We start from the raw sequence: 18,929 nt of genomic DNA on the forward strand, positions 1-18,929 counted from the left end.
GAGATAAGGGGGTTATGGATGATTTGAAAACATTGTAATAATAATAAAATTTAATATTATAAACAATATTTATCCATCAGAATTTTAAAATTTATAAAAACTGTCCCTAACCTCAGTATAATAATCATCTATTTTAATAATTTTATAAAAACATTTTTAAGAATAATCATATATTTTTAGTACTATATTATAAATATATCTACATCATAACTCAGAAACTGATTATTCAAATTTTTTTTTAGATATAATATATCAACATTCTCAAAAAATACATCAGCTTAACAATATTTACAGTACAAAAGTTTGGTGTTTATTTGAATAAAATAAGTTTGTTTTTCCACAGGGCACTCATTGTTAGCATAAAAATCATAAATCATTGAAAGAATGTTTAACAGTAGTTTAAGTTAATCAGCTGATTTTAATAAAATAATTTTTTTAAAGGAAAAAATGGGGGTGAACATGCTTGCTTGGTGAATTATGTATAATACACTCGTGTACGGGGTGTCATGATATGGAAAAAATTTTCTAATTTTTTTTGTCTAGGTTGAAAATCATCTCTTTCTTAGATGTGCAAAATTAAAGTTTAATTTTACGTGAGTGCCTATTATTGTAAGTTTCGTATTTACTGATTGTATAATAATATAGGACTCATATTCTCAATATAAACCTAAAAAAAAATGCTACCGGCTTTATGTGAATATAGGTACCTACATTGTTATACCTAATCTATTCTATACCTTATATATTGGTATATTATGTATTATTGGGGCATTTTAAACATGACATTTTAGAAAACGTTGTTCGTTATGCGGTGAAAAATCGATAAAATAAATTATCATCTTGAAACATGGTGTGCCCAGCCGTTAAGAAGTATAGTATTAGGTATGTATAGGAAGGTACTTACCTCCAGTGGTTTGTGAATGAACGTGATCAAATCCGGCCTACGGTCGGGTATGGGCGGGTCTTTGATCAGTTCCAAAAAACTGGAATTTCGTATTTTCTCCACGAGTACGCAATCCGCGTGAATGATGCCCTTGCAGTACTTGTAATAGGCTCCGTTGATCTGATCGATTTTCTTCACGTACGCCTTGCACGTGTTCCGCGCCAGCATTTTCCAGTCGTTGTCGATTATACGCTCCAGGGTGTCTTCGGTGGTGCGCAGCAGCTGTGTAACGACAAATTAATAGGGAAAATTATGTCACAATCGTATATTATTATACTCCCGGAGGCGCGGTGCCACGAATTCCCGGGGGGATATGGCATGTCGTCGGGAATACCCACTACAATGGACGACACGACAATATCGTCGTAGTTGTTATTTCATATTTGGTATAACAATACGGTTATATCTTTGTAAATACACGCTTTAAACGTAAAACGTTCACGTGTTGTGCTCTACAGCCTTACCGTATCGTAGCAATACTATAATCGGTGACATATTTATAATGCATTCGAATAGCACGAGACACCCGATTGACTGCAGAATAAGGCGATTCGAATATTTTATTCGGGGCGGGTTTATCCGTATATTAAGGCAAATCATTGAGATTTGAAAATGTGGCTAGTTGTATTTTATATGCACATTTTTTGTCTATAGAATAGAATGTTTTTTAGATTATTATAACAGTAAATTAGTAATTAATAAATAAATTATTTTTATATATTATAGGTACCTACACCCATTTTTTTTACGTACGTTTCCCCAGCCCCCCACATATCAATTTTCGTAAATTTTCTTTTGCCAATATTTAGTACGTTATTTGTTTGAATTTGTTTGACCCAAATCAGAATTTGTTTGACATCAGGTACCCCGGAAAATTCAATTTACCCGTGGGGGGCTGAGGAAACGTTTCCCCAGCCCCCCTCATAGGTAAATAATCGTCTTTTTGAAATTTTTCTTTTGCCAATATTTAATACGTTGTTTGTTTGAATTTGTTTGACCCGAATCAGAATTTGTTTGCCATCAGGTACCCCGGAAAATTCAATTTACCCGTGGGGGGCTGAGGAAACGTTTCCCCAGCCCCCCTCATAGGTAAATAATCGACTTTTTGAAATTTTTCTTTTGCCAATATTTAGTACGTTATTTGTTTGAATTTGTTTGACCGGTTTTGGAATTTGTTCAACATCGGGTAACCCGTAAAATTCAATTTACCCGTGGGGTCTTAATTATTAGTTTAAATATAATGGCAATCAAATTCAAATTCAACTGAATTTGCCTTTTCAAGGGCAGTCGTTACTCAGAATTGGATTGACATCCAGTACTTGTTTGCTTATAAAATGTTTCTTTAGAACATAAATTGAAAAATAATAACTGTTAATAATAATAATAATCTTGCATAATATAATGCAATGAGTTTCAATCTTTAAAAACAAAATAAATTGTACAAAAACAAATAAATAAATACCATAATAGAGCTTTGTTCAAAAAAAATCACCATGTTAATTTATCAAATATTTTTTTAAAACACAACTTTCAAAAATAAAAATATTGTTTATTTATAATAATAATTATGCGTGCAATGAATTTTATCTTTCAAAGCAAAAAAAATTACTAAATCAAATAAAAAACATCTTGATGCACTTTCAAAGAAAAACAGTACTAAGTAGTATTTATATTATATTAACAAAATAAACTTCAGTCACTTAAATAAAATTGACCTAAATCATTATTGGTTTAAGAAGAACTTATAATCATTGTCATCATCATAAAAATTCTCCAATGGTATTTTTGAAAATATAATAATATAATACGTACATTAAACAAATATATATATTACAACATAAGTTTTTAGTAGGTACATTCCTACTTACTTAGGTATTATACTTTATGCAAACATTATGATGTCTTAATTAAATATTAACTTTTATGTTTTTATTTTAAAATCTATATTAATATAGAATAGGTACTTCCTTTTTGCCTTTTACGACGCACAATAGGGATCTAGTTATAGATTTATACGGTTTTACTATTTAAATTCTACTTTATACATAATAGGTATTTTATTATTTTACAAGGTTCGAGGTTTTTGAGATGGATAATATGAATATGTTAGTATCACTGATCATCAACACTTTTGGAGCATTTGACTATCAATAATCACAATGCTTGGTGTATGATGATAATGTTTTTAGATGTAGAAATAATTAAATAAACTATTCGTATTAATTTGCAAAGTTAATTTTTATAAAAGAATTATTTAAAATGTACAGGAAAGATTTTATGTAATTTAAAACAACTGGAAAAAGTACATTTTGTATTTACTTTAATTTCGTTTTCTATATTTATAATATAGAACATGGTGTGTTTTGAAGTTATATGGAATTAGTACGGTTTATAAAAAATGAATATTAGGAGTTTGCGGTTAGGTTATTAGCGGTTTGCCGCATAATTTTAAACCAAACATGTATTTATCACGGCAAATATAATGTTTTGATGCAATTTGTAAATAGTTCTTTTTGACCTAATATTGGACATGAAAAAAGTACGTTATGCCTCAATAACAGATAATTAAATTCAATTTAACAGTGAAAATAGTTCATTTTTGTTCAATTTGACCACGACGTTCGATTCCTTGGCCATTTTTTCATATGAATTAATGTACAACTTAATTCATGGCATTTTGGAAATAGTACGTTTTGAAATGTCACACCTCAATTATAAAACAATTATTTTAACAATTGTTTTTATTGTCATCTGTTAATTTGTAATATTCATCTTTTTATTTTAAAAATGGAACCGTACATCCTACGTAGATTATAGTATTATTATTAATTTTAAATCCTATAGTTTATTTTAATTTTAAATTATACTTATGGTGATATTAATATTTGTTTTGTGAACATAATATATAATTATATTTGTATAATGCACTGTGTGCTGCAGTGCAAGTGTCCTTAACAAATTAAAACGTTCTGAAGTTTTCTTCTAATTTTAAGCGTTTATTACTATGTTCAGCTGACAGGCACACACGTTCTTCGATTATGAATATAGGTATAATAATGTGGTAGGCCCAATATTCCTGTATACATTTGCTATTTATATAAATTATAATATGTAATTTCATTTATAATATTGTTAGCGATTTTAACAACTTATTTGGAAGAACCACGTACTGCTGTAGCACATGTTATGAGTGAATCTGTTATTTAATACCATTACCTACCAGTGCTCACTTTATTTGCTCACAAATACTTAATTAAAGGTACTCACAATATTTTTTATTTTTGAGTTCTTATAGACATTATTAAAATTCTAAATGGTTGGTCGAAAACCAGCTCTTCCAGCATCAGTCATTATTGACGCTGTTTTAAAATTTAAAGATAAAATAATACCTACGAATGACGATGGTAAAAAAGGTAAGTAGGAACCTACTTATATTTTAATAGCATAGTTATACAATAAAGGTAGTAGATATTTATAAAACAGTCAAATAATCATGTAGAATAATTTCAAGATGATTTAAATTTAGTCCAAAATATGAAAAAATTGAGACGTTGACATTCGTCGTACCAAATGTTTACTGTATGTGCTCAGTTACCGTAAGTAGATATCTGCCTTATAATTAAAACGCTAGATATAAGCCTTTACAAATTTGATCAATTAGACAAATTATTTATCTGTAAATATCTAAAATGCCATGAATAAAAATTATTCTAGGTGTAGGTAAATTTAATATAAGTATAATATTTGTATTATAATTTTTATCATTAATTGCTTTTTTGGTAAATTAGTCATTTATTAATTATTAATATTCAGAAAATTATTGATTTGTATTTATATTGTCATTTGGGCTGCAAAATGTCGCAATACAATATAATAGTATAATATGCGCTGGGCAATAAATGTAATGATTTTACAATGATGTGTGTTAGTTAGCTAATAATACATAGTTTTCAAAAGCAGCAGGAAAAACAAACAAAAAAAAGGTGGGTAAGTGGATGTTGCTCTGCTGTACAGTAGGTTACAAATGGGTCACTGTAATGGATGGTGTTAAATTTGAATTCAATGATATAATATCATTGTATAAGAAAAACGATTCTGAGTGAAAACGGTCACTCAGCCTATGATATTACCAAGTATATTTGATGATATTATTGTGAATAAAGTAATTTATATATAACCTATTTACGTGGAGCCTTGTTTTCAGTTTTCAATCCTTAGCTATAAAAGTTAAACATTTTATAAATTTTCAACTACAATATAATAATTAGAAACTATAAATGCTTATAAAAAAAAATTGTGCCTATGTATTTTTAATATTTTTCTACTGCTATTAGAACGATATATCAGGAGCCTTATATTAAATTTTAACGCATTTTTACCAAACAAATAAAATTTTATTGGTCTTTACAGAAAAAAAAACTAAAAAAATTGAAAACTGACAAATTCGAGTGAATAAATTAATATACAGAAAGCTATTGAAATAGATATGTAATCATGTGCTTAACATAACATTGTATATTTATTTATACAAGTATAAAGGTAATCAAAATTGCTAATATAAAATTATAATTAGGAGATTAATCTATAGTTTTATGGTGGTAAAAATTAGCCGTATGTAAATATAAATGTATACCAGTTATCAACAAATATGCAGATGAATCAGGTTTGTAATATAAATTTTGCCAACTTTTGGTTAATTTGCAAGTCAACAAAATACCGAGTAAGAGCTGCCATTAAAAGGCAAATTCAGTTGAATTTGAATTTGATTACCTACCATATTCATATTATCCATCTCAAAAACCTCGAACCTTGTAAAATAATAAAATACCTATTATGTATAAAGTAGAATTTAAATAGTAAAACCGTATAAATCTATAACTAGATCCCTATTGTGCGTCGTAAAAGGCAAAAAGGAAGTACCTATTCTATATTAATATAGATTTTAAAATAAAAACATAAAAGTTAATATTTAATTAAGACATCATAATGTTTGCATAAAGTATAATACCTAAGTAAGTAGGAATGTACCTACTAAAAACTTATGTTGTAATATATATATTTGTTTAATGTACGTATTATATTATTATATTTTCAAAAATACCATTGGAGAATTTTTATGATGATGACAATGATTATAAGTTCTTCTTAAACCAATAATGATTTAGGTCAATTTTATTTAAGTGACTGAAGTTTATTTTGTTAATATAATATAAATACTACTTAGTACTGTTTTTCTTTGAAAGTGCATCAAGATGTTTTTTATTTGATTTAGTAATTTTTTTTGCTTTGAAAGATAAAATTCATTGCACGCATAATTATTATTATAAATAAACAATATTTTTATTTTTGAAAGTTGTGTTTTAAAAAAATATTTGATAAATTAACATGGTGATTTTTTTTGAACAAAGCTCTATTATGGTATTTATTTATTTGTTTTTGTACAATTTATTTTGTTTTTAAAGATTGAAACTCATTGCATTATATTATGCAAGATTATTATTATTATTAACAGTTATTATTTTTCAATTTATGTTCTAAAGAAACATTTTATAAGCAAACAAGTACTGGATATCAATCCAATTCTGAGTAACGACTGCCCTTGAAAAGGCAAATTCAGTTGAATTTGAATTTGATTGCCATTATATTTAAACTAATAATTAAGACCCCACGGGTAAATTGAATTTTACGGGTTTCCCGATGTTGAACAAATTCCAAAACCGGTCAAACAAATTCAAAAAAAAAACGTACTAAATATTGGCAAAAGAAAAATTTCAAAAATACGATTATTTACCTATGAGGGGGGCTGGGGAAACGTTTCCTCAGCCCCCGTGGGTAAATTAATTTTCCGGGGTACCTGATGTCAAACAAATTCTGATTCGGGTCAAACAAATTCAAACAAACAACGTACTAAATATTGGCAAAAGAAAAATTTCAAAAAGTCGATTATTTACCTATGAGGGGGGCTGGGGAAACGTTTCCTCAGCCCCCCACGGGTAAATTGAATTTTCCGGGGTACCTGATGTCAAACAAATTCTGATTCGGGTCAAACAAATTCAAACAAACAACGTACTAAATATTGGCAAAAGAAAAATTTCAAAAAGACGATTATTTACCTATGAGGGGGGCTGGGGAAACGTTTCCTCAGCCCCCCACGGGTAAATTGAATTTTCCGGGGTACCTGATGTCAAACAAATTCTGATTCGGGTCAAACAAATTCAAACAAATAACGTACTAAATATTGGCAAAAGAAAATTTACGAAAATTGATATGTGGGGGGCTGGGGAAACGTACGTCATTTTTTTGTAAAAATTATAATGCTCTACACTTGATTTTCATTAATAAATAATGACCTACGCGTTCACAGGGTAGAATTAAATAATTTATTTAATAGTTATTAAAACTTTAGTCGTCATTAATTACACATACACAGACACATATAATATATAATATATAATACATACACATATAACTTTAGTATAATATACTAAATTAATAAAACGAAAAAAATAATTTAAAAAAGGCTCTAAAAGTCTGAGCCCTTTTTATTGTTTTGAATTACTTTATTTTACATCTTTATTAGTGGTACGTAACTGATATACAAAATACACATACATATTATATGTGTGAAAAAAGTTTTAGAACCCGTTTTATATTATAGTTCCGCCGTCACATGTTGATTAAAAAAAAATAAGAGTGATACCGTGTCGTCGATCAAGTAGGAAAGTCATCAAAATTTCAAAATTTTAAATCAAATAATATAATATAATATAAATTAAGTACATACCTCTTGAACGTTTTGAAATAACGCTGAGTGTTCTTTGGTCTTGAGCACGTCTTTGCGTTCGGCCAACGGCAACAGATACCTCCCAATACCGAATTGTAAACATAACACAAACTGTTGCTCGGCGGTGAGGAGTTGATGAATCCACCTGAGCTGCGAGTCCATATCGCCGGATAGGTTCTTAACAAAAGCGTTACGATGTATTTTAATCAACGTCATCGCCGTTTCCTTTTACACCACAATAACATGCAATAATTTACAGCTGGATTGTCTAACGCAACGACCGCGACGGTTGAGAGATATACGCTGGGTTGCATAAACAATTTATTAAATTTAATGGTTCACTAAAAATTTAATGGACCAATCGTGGGCCACTAAATCTTGTTTAAGGGACCATTAGCTCACTAGTGATTCATTAAAAGCTTTGTGCAACCCAGCATCAGGAGTGGCTATTATTATGATCAGAAATTCTCACGGACAAAAAAAACCTGTCTTTAAATAAATAAATAAAATATAAACCTATAATTAATGAGATAAATATTTCTCAAAATATTTTTTTTTTAAACAATGACAGCTCGACAGAATAGTCACCATTTGACCGATGGGACTTAACGGATTTATTAGCGACCTCTGGTCAAACATATTGTATTAAAGTAATGAAAGCCTAACATATTCGCAGATAGACAGACAGTTTCTGAGTTTAAAAACTTGAAATATGCACAAAAGGTCGACTGCAGATGAGTGGTACCCAGTGTATAAAAATAGGTACTTATACTTAATACTTATTATAAATAACTTTGTGAATTAAAAATATTTGTTGAGAATATAGATAATAGTCGATTGAATAATACGATATACGAAACAAACTTAAAAGACAAAAGTAGATTTAACAATTTAATGATCCATCCTGATGACCAATATTAAAGTTTAAATAAAAATTGTATTTTTAAATATTATTAAAAATAAAAGAACAAATATTTTTGATACATAACTGTTTGTATAACATTAATACGATTATCCTATACATTGGTCTATGTAATTGTAATTGCTTTTGAATTGAATTACGAAACACGAGTACCTAATGCATATTTGCATAATGTAAAATAAATATTATAAGTTATTGCCTCATTATTTTTAAATAACCGAATCACTCTATTCAAGTCGATTCCAGATGAATTTTAACTATAAACCTATTTAACTATTTCAGCATTTAAAATTCAAAATGTTCGTGTTCTTGTTTTTTATTTATCATTTGCGTGTTCAAAATTCAAACGGAGAAATATAAAACTGTCAAATACATATTAGCTAACATAATCTTTTACGGCCATAAAATAAGTGGACATTTCAAGTGTATGTATTTCGTACCGAGTTATTGAAACGTACATATATATTATTATTATATTATAGTCACCAAATAAATTGAAAAGAATTACTTCACGTAACAGATACGATGATAGTTTATGTTTTTTTAAATTTGAAGTTAATTTACACAGGTAAGTACACTTTTTTCAAGGCCTCGCTAAAACGATCCCCTGCTACGATAATTTATAACATAATAATATGATTAGCATTAAAATAGTTTACATTAATATATTATTATGTTATCCTCGCAGTCCTTACAATTTTTTTTTTTCGTTACGCGCCGCAGGGCTGTATAGGTATAGTGCCTTTTCGAAGTCATTGATTTTTAAATAAGCGTCGTAAAATTCTTGTAATCGACTGTACGACGAGTGTTATACAATACGCCCCGCGGTGTTCAGACTTTTTAGATCGGCCGTGGGGTCTATACAGTGAACGTACTTTAACAATCCCATCACAATAAGTCATAAAAGTCCTGCGAAAACGTCAAGTGGGAGTTGTTCCGTTCTGCGACGTGGCTTATGTATTATATAGTGGTGTGGACCGATTGCATTTTCTGATGGGGTAACCCTGTGCCACTCCACTCCGAGTCCGTAAACTTTAAATGCTTTTATATAATATAAAGACTAAACTACACGTCCGAAATTCCAGTTTGTAAATGTAGAGATTATCGGAAAAACATTCTGCTTGGGAATATGAAATAAAAAATGTACATTTTTGTTCGAAAAAATAATAACGATAAAATAATATAGGTAGTAAAAATATAATATTTTTCCTCGAAAATATTGTTTTGTACCTACGATGATTTCGAGTTATGTGTAAGAAAAAAACATTTCCAAAAACCTTAGATTACATTTGTCGAAAAAATGCGTGTCAACCTATTTGTTTACGTTTTTAATCGGGTTTGTTTTTTATTCATAAAACAAAACGTTCGTAGGTCATTGTATTTACATAAAAAAAGCATTATTATTTGCATTTGTATAAGTAACGGGTTTGTTGGCATGTTTTAACATTTTTGGTCGCATAGATTTAAAGAGCATTAAAACCTTATCTAAATCGACAATAAATAATAATAGTATTTTCAAATCTGACAAAAAATTATTTATCTTGATATTATTGCAATAATGGTGTAACGTAATTTGTTTACATTTTTTTATGTACAGATTAAAATAAGCAATTAAAATTTGAATAATGTGTTTCTGGGTTTCAAATTAATTTTATCTGGTTAATCAAAAATGAAACTTTATGTAAATTGTGTTTTGTGCAAATTTAACATTTTGTTATCAGAAATTTAATACTACACCATTAAATGATATTAATATTTATATATATATATATATTCAATTAAATAATTATTATTAACCACCCAACTATTATGTTTACAAAACTCAAGGAAAAAATATTGCGGTAAATGGTATACTATTATTAAAAGTACCTAAACGGTCATACATAATATATAGAATTATTACATCGACTATTTTTTCAAATTTGCATATGCCACTGTTAATGGTGGTATAATGGCACAGTATAATTTAGCGTGTTGTTTACTACCTATTATATTTTTGATAAAAATATGACAATCATATGGGTATTGTACATTTGTATGTGTAATTTGTTGTACAGATTATCTAAATATTAATAAAAAAAAATTACATCTACTAAAAACAACGGCAATAATTATTATCAGCTATATCCCGTCGTTCGATAACTGTAATGTATACTGTATAATGTTGTTCATATCTACGAAGAAAAATATTTTATAATATTATTTTTATTTAGGGGTTGGTTTGCACGAATGTTTTGATAACAATTTCGGTGCAGCGATTTGTTATAATTAAATATAAATTCCCGGACGTGTGCGGCGGCTCATCGATGACGGAGATGCAACGAAAATACTTACTACTTACTACTTCGTGTATATTATAATACGTCAGTGCCAAAACAACTCGAGCAACATTTATTTGAAACGGCGTATTGTGTTATGCGTATGTTTGGCGCCGTATAATGGCCAACTAATGTATATCTGTACGCGAGTGGGGCAAGCCGCTAAAGTTTGAGGTAAGGTCTGAAACTCCGAAATCCCTCTTCACCTCTATTCCCGCGGACGCCACTTCAGATAATGTTGTGCACAATAATAATAATAATAATAATAAATTATGCATACAATTTTGTTTCGTATATTATCGAAAATGATTAATGGCTTGTTTAATTATATCGCGAAAACGTTGTACACGATATTATATTGTTACGTTTAAACGGCGTATTTGCAATCATTATGATTTACGCAGTGTATAATGAAGCGTAGGCAAAGGTATCGACGTACATGATATTAATTACTACACAATAAATGTTTTCCTGGAAAATACACTTTTTAATTAAACCAAGGAGTTGCACAAAGATGAAAATCCCATAATAAATACCCCATTATTAAATCACAGCTCAACGCTGTAGATGAAAATGTATTGAGTTCTTTCACTGATACATAGACGACAATTAATAAGAACGCCACAACCTATACATATTATTATGTTGTATAACATCTCCCCGACAAAAATCTAAATATCTGTTTTAAATTCTCCAAAATTCATTCCCGAAAACACCACTTATATAGAGTTCTTTGGTACACCCGAAATAATCAGCTACATAATGAGATTACACGGGATTACTCTACCTAAAAAACGTTCGAAATAATCTAAATAAAACCGCGAAAAGCTCTCCGTTTTAAAATCGGCGAAAAACATTCAAACGTATCCCATAACCACGCCTACCATAAGGAAAAGTCCACTACTCTAAATATTAGACATCTTCCTATAGTATAGACGGTAATTTTTTTTTTTAGCAAACTTCTCTCTTTTATTACAGTGGTTCGCAAACTGTGAGGGACGCCTCCCTTGGGAGTCTCGAGCACTTGACAAGGGAGGCGCGAGCCGCGTGGTGAATAATGATTTTATTAAATCAACAATAATTTCTTGTACAGTTATATTGTAAGATATTTACTTAATTCGGGGATTTTCGAGAAATTCGCTACACATAGCCAGCGTTATCGCATTGTCGATAATCCAATATTATCGCATCTGCCGAACAATAAAAATATTTGTATAGGTATTTAAATACTATAAGTTTGTTATTTATTTACTCAAGGGAGGCGTAAATATTGTTTTTATTTTTAGGGTGGCGTGAACTAAAAAAGTTTGGGAACCGTTGATCTAACACGTCATTATTTTAAACGATCCGTTCTTGAGTTCGGGGTTGTCGTTTGGCACCCTGACCTCGTTAACGATCATTCTCGTCTTGAATATCATACGTTCGTAAATTGTTGTCTTACGCAGCTGCTTTTACACCTAATTTGTCCCTCCGACTCACATCATTACTATACTCCGACATTAGTTGTAATTTAAATTTCCCTTCATTGTATCCACTCATCGAAATAATATTGACTCTCAATTTATTCATTCTCTCCTAGTTTCCTCAATAATATACAATTGATGCACCTGACCTTCTCATCCGAGTTTTGTTTTAAGTTTCTTCACACAACGTTAAAAATCAAACTCCCTTTTACATCCCCACTCATTCGCCGTTCTGACCTTACGACTAATCATCCAATCCACATAATACTTTGGCTGTCCAATCAAGTGTAACCCTTTGCTTCCACTTTAATTTACGCATATTCACTTATTTTTTACTTATCTGTATTACTCGTCGTAGATTGTACTTACATATATTGTAAACATTACACATTTATTCATTTATTAATCAAATAATTGTTATATTATACTTAATCTTATATTTTATGTTTTATTAACCCAAATTTTTAATTTCTGATAGATTAGCGTTTATTCTAATAAATAAATAAATATTTTTGTAAACGTACCGTTGTAAATAAACATTAAGTAGGTATATAACTACGTCGACAAAAAAATCAATTAAATAAATAAATAATTATTAACTTTTCATATTTTGTTTGATTTTGTTGTTCAATAATGTATTATGTTGTCATTATAATACATGTAATATATAGCTTATCATTAAAACCGTGCATAGAATATCCATGTTTTAGATTATAATTTACACCTTAATATTCAGTTTTTCGTCACGAGTTGAAAGTCGAACGCACGTGAACATTATTCATTCACATAAAATAATATTATTTTATCTACATACGCCTGGCGAATAATTTAAACTAAAACTCGTGACGCATTTGAATAATTCCATTTTCAATCGAATCAACAGCGATGGAATTTAAACGCGTTTATTCATGTTTAATGAATGCGTTTCAGGGTCGGGTTTCGGAAAATGGGACGAAAAGTCTGTTTTTGAACTATATACGTTACAATAATAACACCAAATATAGCTAGCTGGTACTTTTTTTGTGGCCGTTATATTAAACCCGACAAACGTTACTAAATTATTAATATTACTTCCAAGTGGACACGACAAAATATGTGAATTATTAGTAAGGCTAGAATTTATATTATGCGATATAAAATATACATTTAATTTTGTCAAAATATGCTAAAATACGCATTACAAATACATATTATTTAATTAATTAACAAATGTAAGTAAGTACCTACAATGAATTGCCAATAATATTCGAAACATCAATAAGTGATGAAATTGAAATTTAGAAGCTTGATATGACGAGACATCTAAGGTTAGGTCAGTGGTTTACACTAATTTCGCTTAGGGTTTAAACTTAAAAAATATCATAAATTATGAATTTTTCGTGATAAAATAATATGCGTTAAACTTAAAAGATGCACAATAAAAATTATATCGTTTGTACCAAACATAGTGTAGTAAATACTGTATAGATACTAACCAAATTCGTATAACAAAGCTTAAAAAAACCATACTACCTCATCATATATTAGGATTTATATCTTAGCCTTAATTATTAGGAATGGTATTATGTCGTAGAAAGTATTAAAGTATAAACATCTAGACATCTCGCCGTATTTTAAAATTTGAACCGACAAGTTATAAATGTTTTAAAAATAAAAAGTTTCGTTGACTATTATTTTATATCGGAGGAGTGTATCCTTTTATTACGCAATATACAACTGTCTTATATTATTAACTTTTATGGTACCAAAAATTCCAGGAAGGTAGGAACGATGCTTCACATAACCGTAGTTTTAGTGTTTCAGTAAAGTTTCTGCTGTTTACACGAAAAATAACGATATGGATCTTGTTGTATGCAGTTAAAATATATTATAATACTACATGTCCACATTACAATAACTTATATTATATTTGACCTATATAAAATGAGTGGTTTATTTTAGTAACTGTCCATATCTACAATAAATTAAGAATTATTTCTGAAATCTGCAGCAGATTATTACGAATTAGGTTAGGTGACGCTGTTTAATACATCCGTGTCCCAAGCTCCCTACCTCCAATCAAACATTTACAAATGTTAGCAGTGTTCCGTTGGTAAAGGTTAGTGCTTTTTAGCATATCGTTAAATACTCCATCACTTAAAAATGTATTAGCAGGGGAAGTGGCTGGGAACACGGACCTTATAATAATAATACGTACTCGGTACCTACAGAGTCCTGAAATTCCAACTAAATATTATTTTTTAACTTGATAAAATTTGAATATTTTTATTTTTTCACCTGATATTTTATTTACTATAGGAATATTAATTGCAGTATAAATATTAAATTTTACTCCGCTCAGGTTCACATTCTGAATGCAATATAATTGCTTTAAAATTCAAACACGCTTTAGTTAACACTAAAACGATAAAATAAATTGTCTCTCCATTTTAATTTTTAAGTAATACCCACATTTTTCGTTAAAATGTTTAATTTTAATATTTAGTCGTGAATCTAGATGTACGATTGTTAGGTACTCTTTTCCCATAAACAATTGTTTGCAGCGATAAAAATAATAATTTACCTACGTACGTAGTTAAAACTACATTGGGACGAGAAGAGAGCGCTCGGAGAAAAATATTTATCCGACACTCATACGGTTATAAATCACTAATAAAATTAAAACAACACATCTACGGAACAAAAAATAACTAAACGCGTTTATGTACACAAAAAAAGGATACAAAATAAATAATAATAATAATAATAATAATAGATAATAATAATAATAATAATAATAATAAAAATAATAATAATACTAAAATGTTGTTCGTGAAAATTTTTTCATAAAAACAAAAGAAAAAAACGTACAAACACACCTATAACGAACGAGAGGAACAAATAACGACGAGCATCGGCCGCATGCAACAATCAAATAAAAATAATAATGTATAAAATAATACAAACATAAACGAGAACAAACATAAAACAATATTATGCGGGTGTGTACTGTTGTCTACAAAAATAAATAAAAATGATGATAATGCGAAAATACTGGTCACTCGATATCATACGATTATAATGTTGTAATAGTGTGTATAAAACCGATTGGGGAATAATTTTTTAACATCGTCATTATAATATTATATTAGTACATATTTTGTATAACTAGAAAAAGTTCTCCCAACCAGTTTTCTATTACTGTGGTGTACTGGCATCTGCGTATAGGTAGGTAGGTATAATATAATATAGTATAATACTGGCTTAGTTGGTTACAAAAACACGTCGATTTTTCATTTCTTGGCATCGCGTATCCACACAAAAATAATGATTATAAATAATAATAATAATAGTAGTTGTAATAATAACACGATTATGATGATAACAAACGCGCGGACACGTTGAAGACGAAAAACAAAATAATAATAATAATAATAATAATAATAATAATGAAAGGAACCTAGCTATTTACAAACAAATAATAATATTATAATTTACAAACGGAAAAAAATAAATAGAAAACGGTTTGAAGCATCAAAACAGCGAATAATAATTAATATATCGCAAAACGATATCACACGACAACGCCGGAACCTACCTCGGACGTGAACGTCACTTGAGGTATGTGAAATCGTCTTCGGGGCGGCTCTTGCAGAGAAACGGTCGTGTCGCTCTGGCTGACCGCCGCGGCCGCCAAGCTGAGTACGCCCGGGGTGGACGCGGACCTCGGGGGTGGTTGATTCCTCCTCCGGTTGGCCGTCGTCGTTTTGTTGTACACTTCCAACGACAGCTGATTTCCACACGATCTGTTAGGTGAAAAAGAAAAGAATCACACCGTTATTATCACATTGTTTTCAAATATTATCCCATTTTGTCAATATTATTAACTATTATTATAATATTGATGTTTGAGATAATATCATTGTAGTTAATTGTTTTTAAAAGCATAGGACAGGCAAGTACTACTATTGAAATCGAATTTTTTTTTTTTTTTTTTGATTCTGGTCGTGTTTGAATTTACTCGGCTTATATTTTTTAAACATAATGTATAATATGCATTTATTTTCATTTTCGTCACGATTTTCAACCGAGCGGTAGATAATACAATAAAATATACAAGTATGATGAAGATGGAGTATAAACGCAATGAAACTCGTTTTTCTCGTTGCAATATTTTTTAAAATTATTCTGTCAACGCAATGTACCATAATTTAAACCAAAAACCAGAAAAAAAAATGTAAAAGTTTTTCACGGAGTTTGAAACGACTTTAACGCGTACGAGGCTGTTTTATTTTATTATTAATGCAAATGGGCTTTTGCCCGATGTACATCATGGTGCAAATTTGATTAATACCGAAACACGAATAATTTTACATAAGTATTAAACTTATTTATACATGTTATACATTTGTTATTTAAATAGGTCTTGTTTGAACAAGTTGAAAGAACAGTATAAGAGATTAAAACAAATACTCCGGGAAATTTATATGAAGTGGTAGCGGAAGGAAAGTTATAACGTTTCATGTCACATGTGTTTTGTGCAAATGTTTCGCGAAATTCCGCATCGTTTCCAATATTGGTGAAACGCAATTTTCCACTGGTAATGTACAAATACATTTGTAAAAACAAAACTTTCATTTCGAGTAAACTCGTGTCTAAATTGAAAAGTTGGCACGCGTATAAGAGCCATTCTCAGCACTCATTAATACCGTCTAAGTACATTATAGCTACCGGCTTATTTTGTTCTAAAAGGCACAAGGCAATATTGTTGACGTAGTATTATTAGTCATTGGAGGTATTCTTTGAGATTTTTCATTACAGAGGTTCCGTTTCATCATATTTTACATATTATAAAATTAAATTGTTGACACGCCATGTTTACGCGTAAAATATTGCGCTGCAACGTTTGTTACTGGGATTATGTGTATAAATGTACAATTCGTAATTTATTATAGGTAACTTATAGCAAAAACTACGTATTTTTTCGAGTAGTTTTTTAAATCATGAAATTTCAGAAAATTATCGTCGATAACCACCAGCAGGGTACCGCGGTAATAATAGATTGTACTCATAACCCGAAAGCCACAATAATATTCGTATCACCCGCGCGTCATTCCGGCTTGTCAAATTAACATTTTATTTAATAATAGTTTATTTTCTCAGATACACGTATGGTTACGCGCGGTAAATATTTACACGACAACACTTATATTTACGATGAAATCATAATATTATTGTATAATCAATTGACATTACGTGTACAATTATTATTAATCTGTTTAAATCGTGAGCATATTATATATAATATATATATATTGTGAACTTTTCGTATAGGTACCGCAGTTTATTTTGATTTGAGGATATAAGTATGGGTAACAATATCATATTTCCTAGTCGATATCATTTCCTCTCCCGATTAATCGAAGTCTGGAAATATTTCTGGTCGTCTGCTCTGTAATGTTGTTAATTTCAAAAACAAAAAAACTATTTAGTCTACTAGAAGTTATACTACTAGTCTACTATATAACTGTCCCGTTTGTCTATTACATTTATTGAAATGTGACCGCTGTGCGCGTAATATGTGGTAAAATATAACAAAAATAAATACGTGGCGCCAAGTCAAAATTATAGAATAATATTTACATCGTTATTTCCAATTCATATTTCGATTTCGCCGATGGTCGTCAAATAAAATACGAACACAATAAATGTGAGTATAAATAGGTATATAATAATATATGTGTTCGGGTAAATCGTTTTTAAATTCGTTGGTAGATTACGTATTTTAGAAACGATCTTAGTGCTCACCGCTCAAGTATAAACCTATACTCTCTCTAATGATATCGGCCTAGTTATAAGATTGAAGTTTGGGAAATCTTTCATAATACAGCTGAATACATTTTACTACAGTAATATGACGTAGGCAAAGAAAAACACACACACACTACGACCACGCCAAGTTTCTGTGAGTATAATTTACGAGGATGATATAATAACATACCTAATACAGCCAATAACTTATGTCATATGTTGATAAAATATCTAATTCGATGTATGTGTGTAAACTTTTAACTTACAAAATTAATGTCACAGAAAAACCGGATAACGTGCCCTCCGGTCTCCACATATAGTAGAAGATATAAGTAGTAGATTTATTTATTAATCGAATAATGTCAATAAAACGTAATATCGAATTAAAGACAACGCGCCATAATGTTGATATATTATAGTGGTGGCCGACGGGGACACAATTCATTCGGGCGAAGACCTATATTTTTTCGAAAATACGTACTCTTCGTAATGCAATAGTTATATCAACAATTATTATTGTTATTATTTAAATGTACGATCTAATCGGTTCGCAAGGTGAAAAAAAATCTACGGATATTATGAGGCGTGCATCCCCTAGGAATTCTCAAAAATAAGCAGACTAGATAGACCAACGATAATAATATTATTACTACCTATAACTGCATATTGTGTTACTAATGTCGTTTAAAAAACCACCCCGATCAGGTGA

The 18,929-nt window shown here is 29.6% G+C and overlaps 1 protein-coding gene across 2 annotated transcripts in view; it reads right to left on the bottom strand.

The window, feature by feature from the left end:
* LOC132952906 (uncharacterized) overlaps positions 1-18,929 on the bottom strand; it is a 65,068-nt gene that overhangs the window by 19,840 nt on the left and 26,299 nt on the right. For both annotated transcript variants that reach the window (XM_061025407.1, XM_061025406.1), the window contains exons 14-16: positions 16,008-16,215; positions 7,728-7,904; positions 905-1,165 (exon numbers count right to left, since the gene is read on the bottom strand). In XM_061025407.1, the coding sequence (XP_060881390.1) occupies positions 905-1,165; positions 7,728-7,904; positions 16,008-16,215 (646 nt within the window). The remainder of the gene's footprint in view (positions 1-904; positions 1,166-7,727; positions 7,905-16,007; positions 16,216-18,929) is intronic.

Source organism: Metopolophium dirhodum, chromosome 9 (genome assembly GCF_019925205.1).
Source record: "Metopolophium dirhodum isolate CAU chromosome 9, ASM1992520v1, whole genome shotgun sequence".
Lineage (NCBI taxonomy): Eukaryota > Metazoa > Arthropoda > Insecta > Hemiptera > Aphididae > Metopolophium > Metopolophium dirhodum.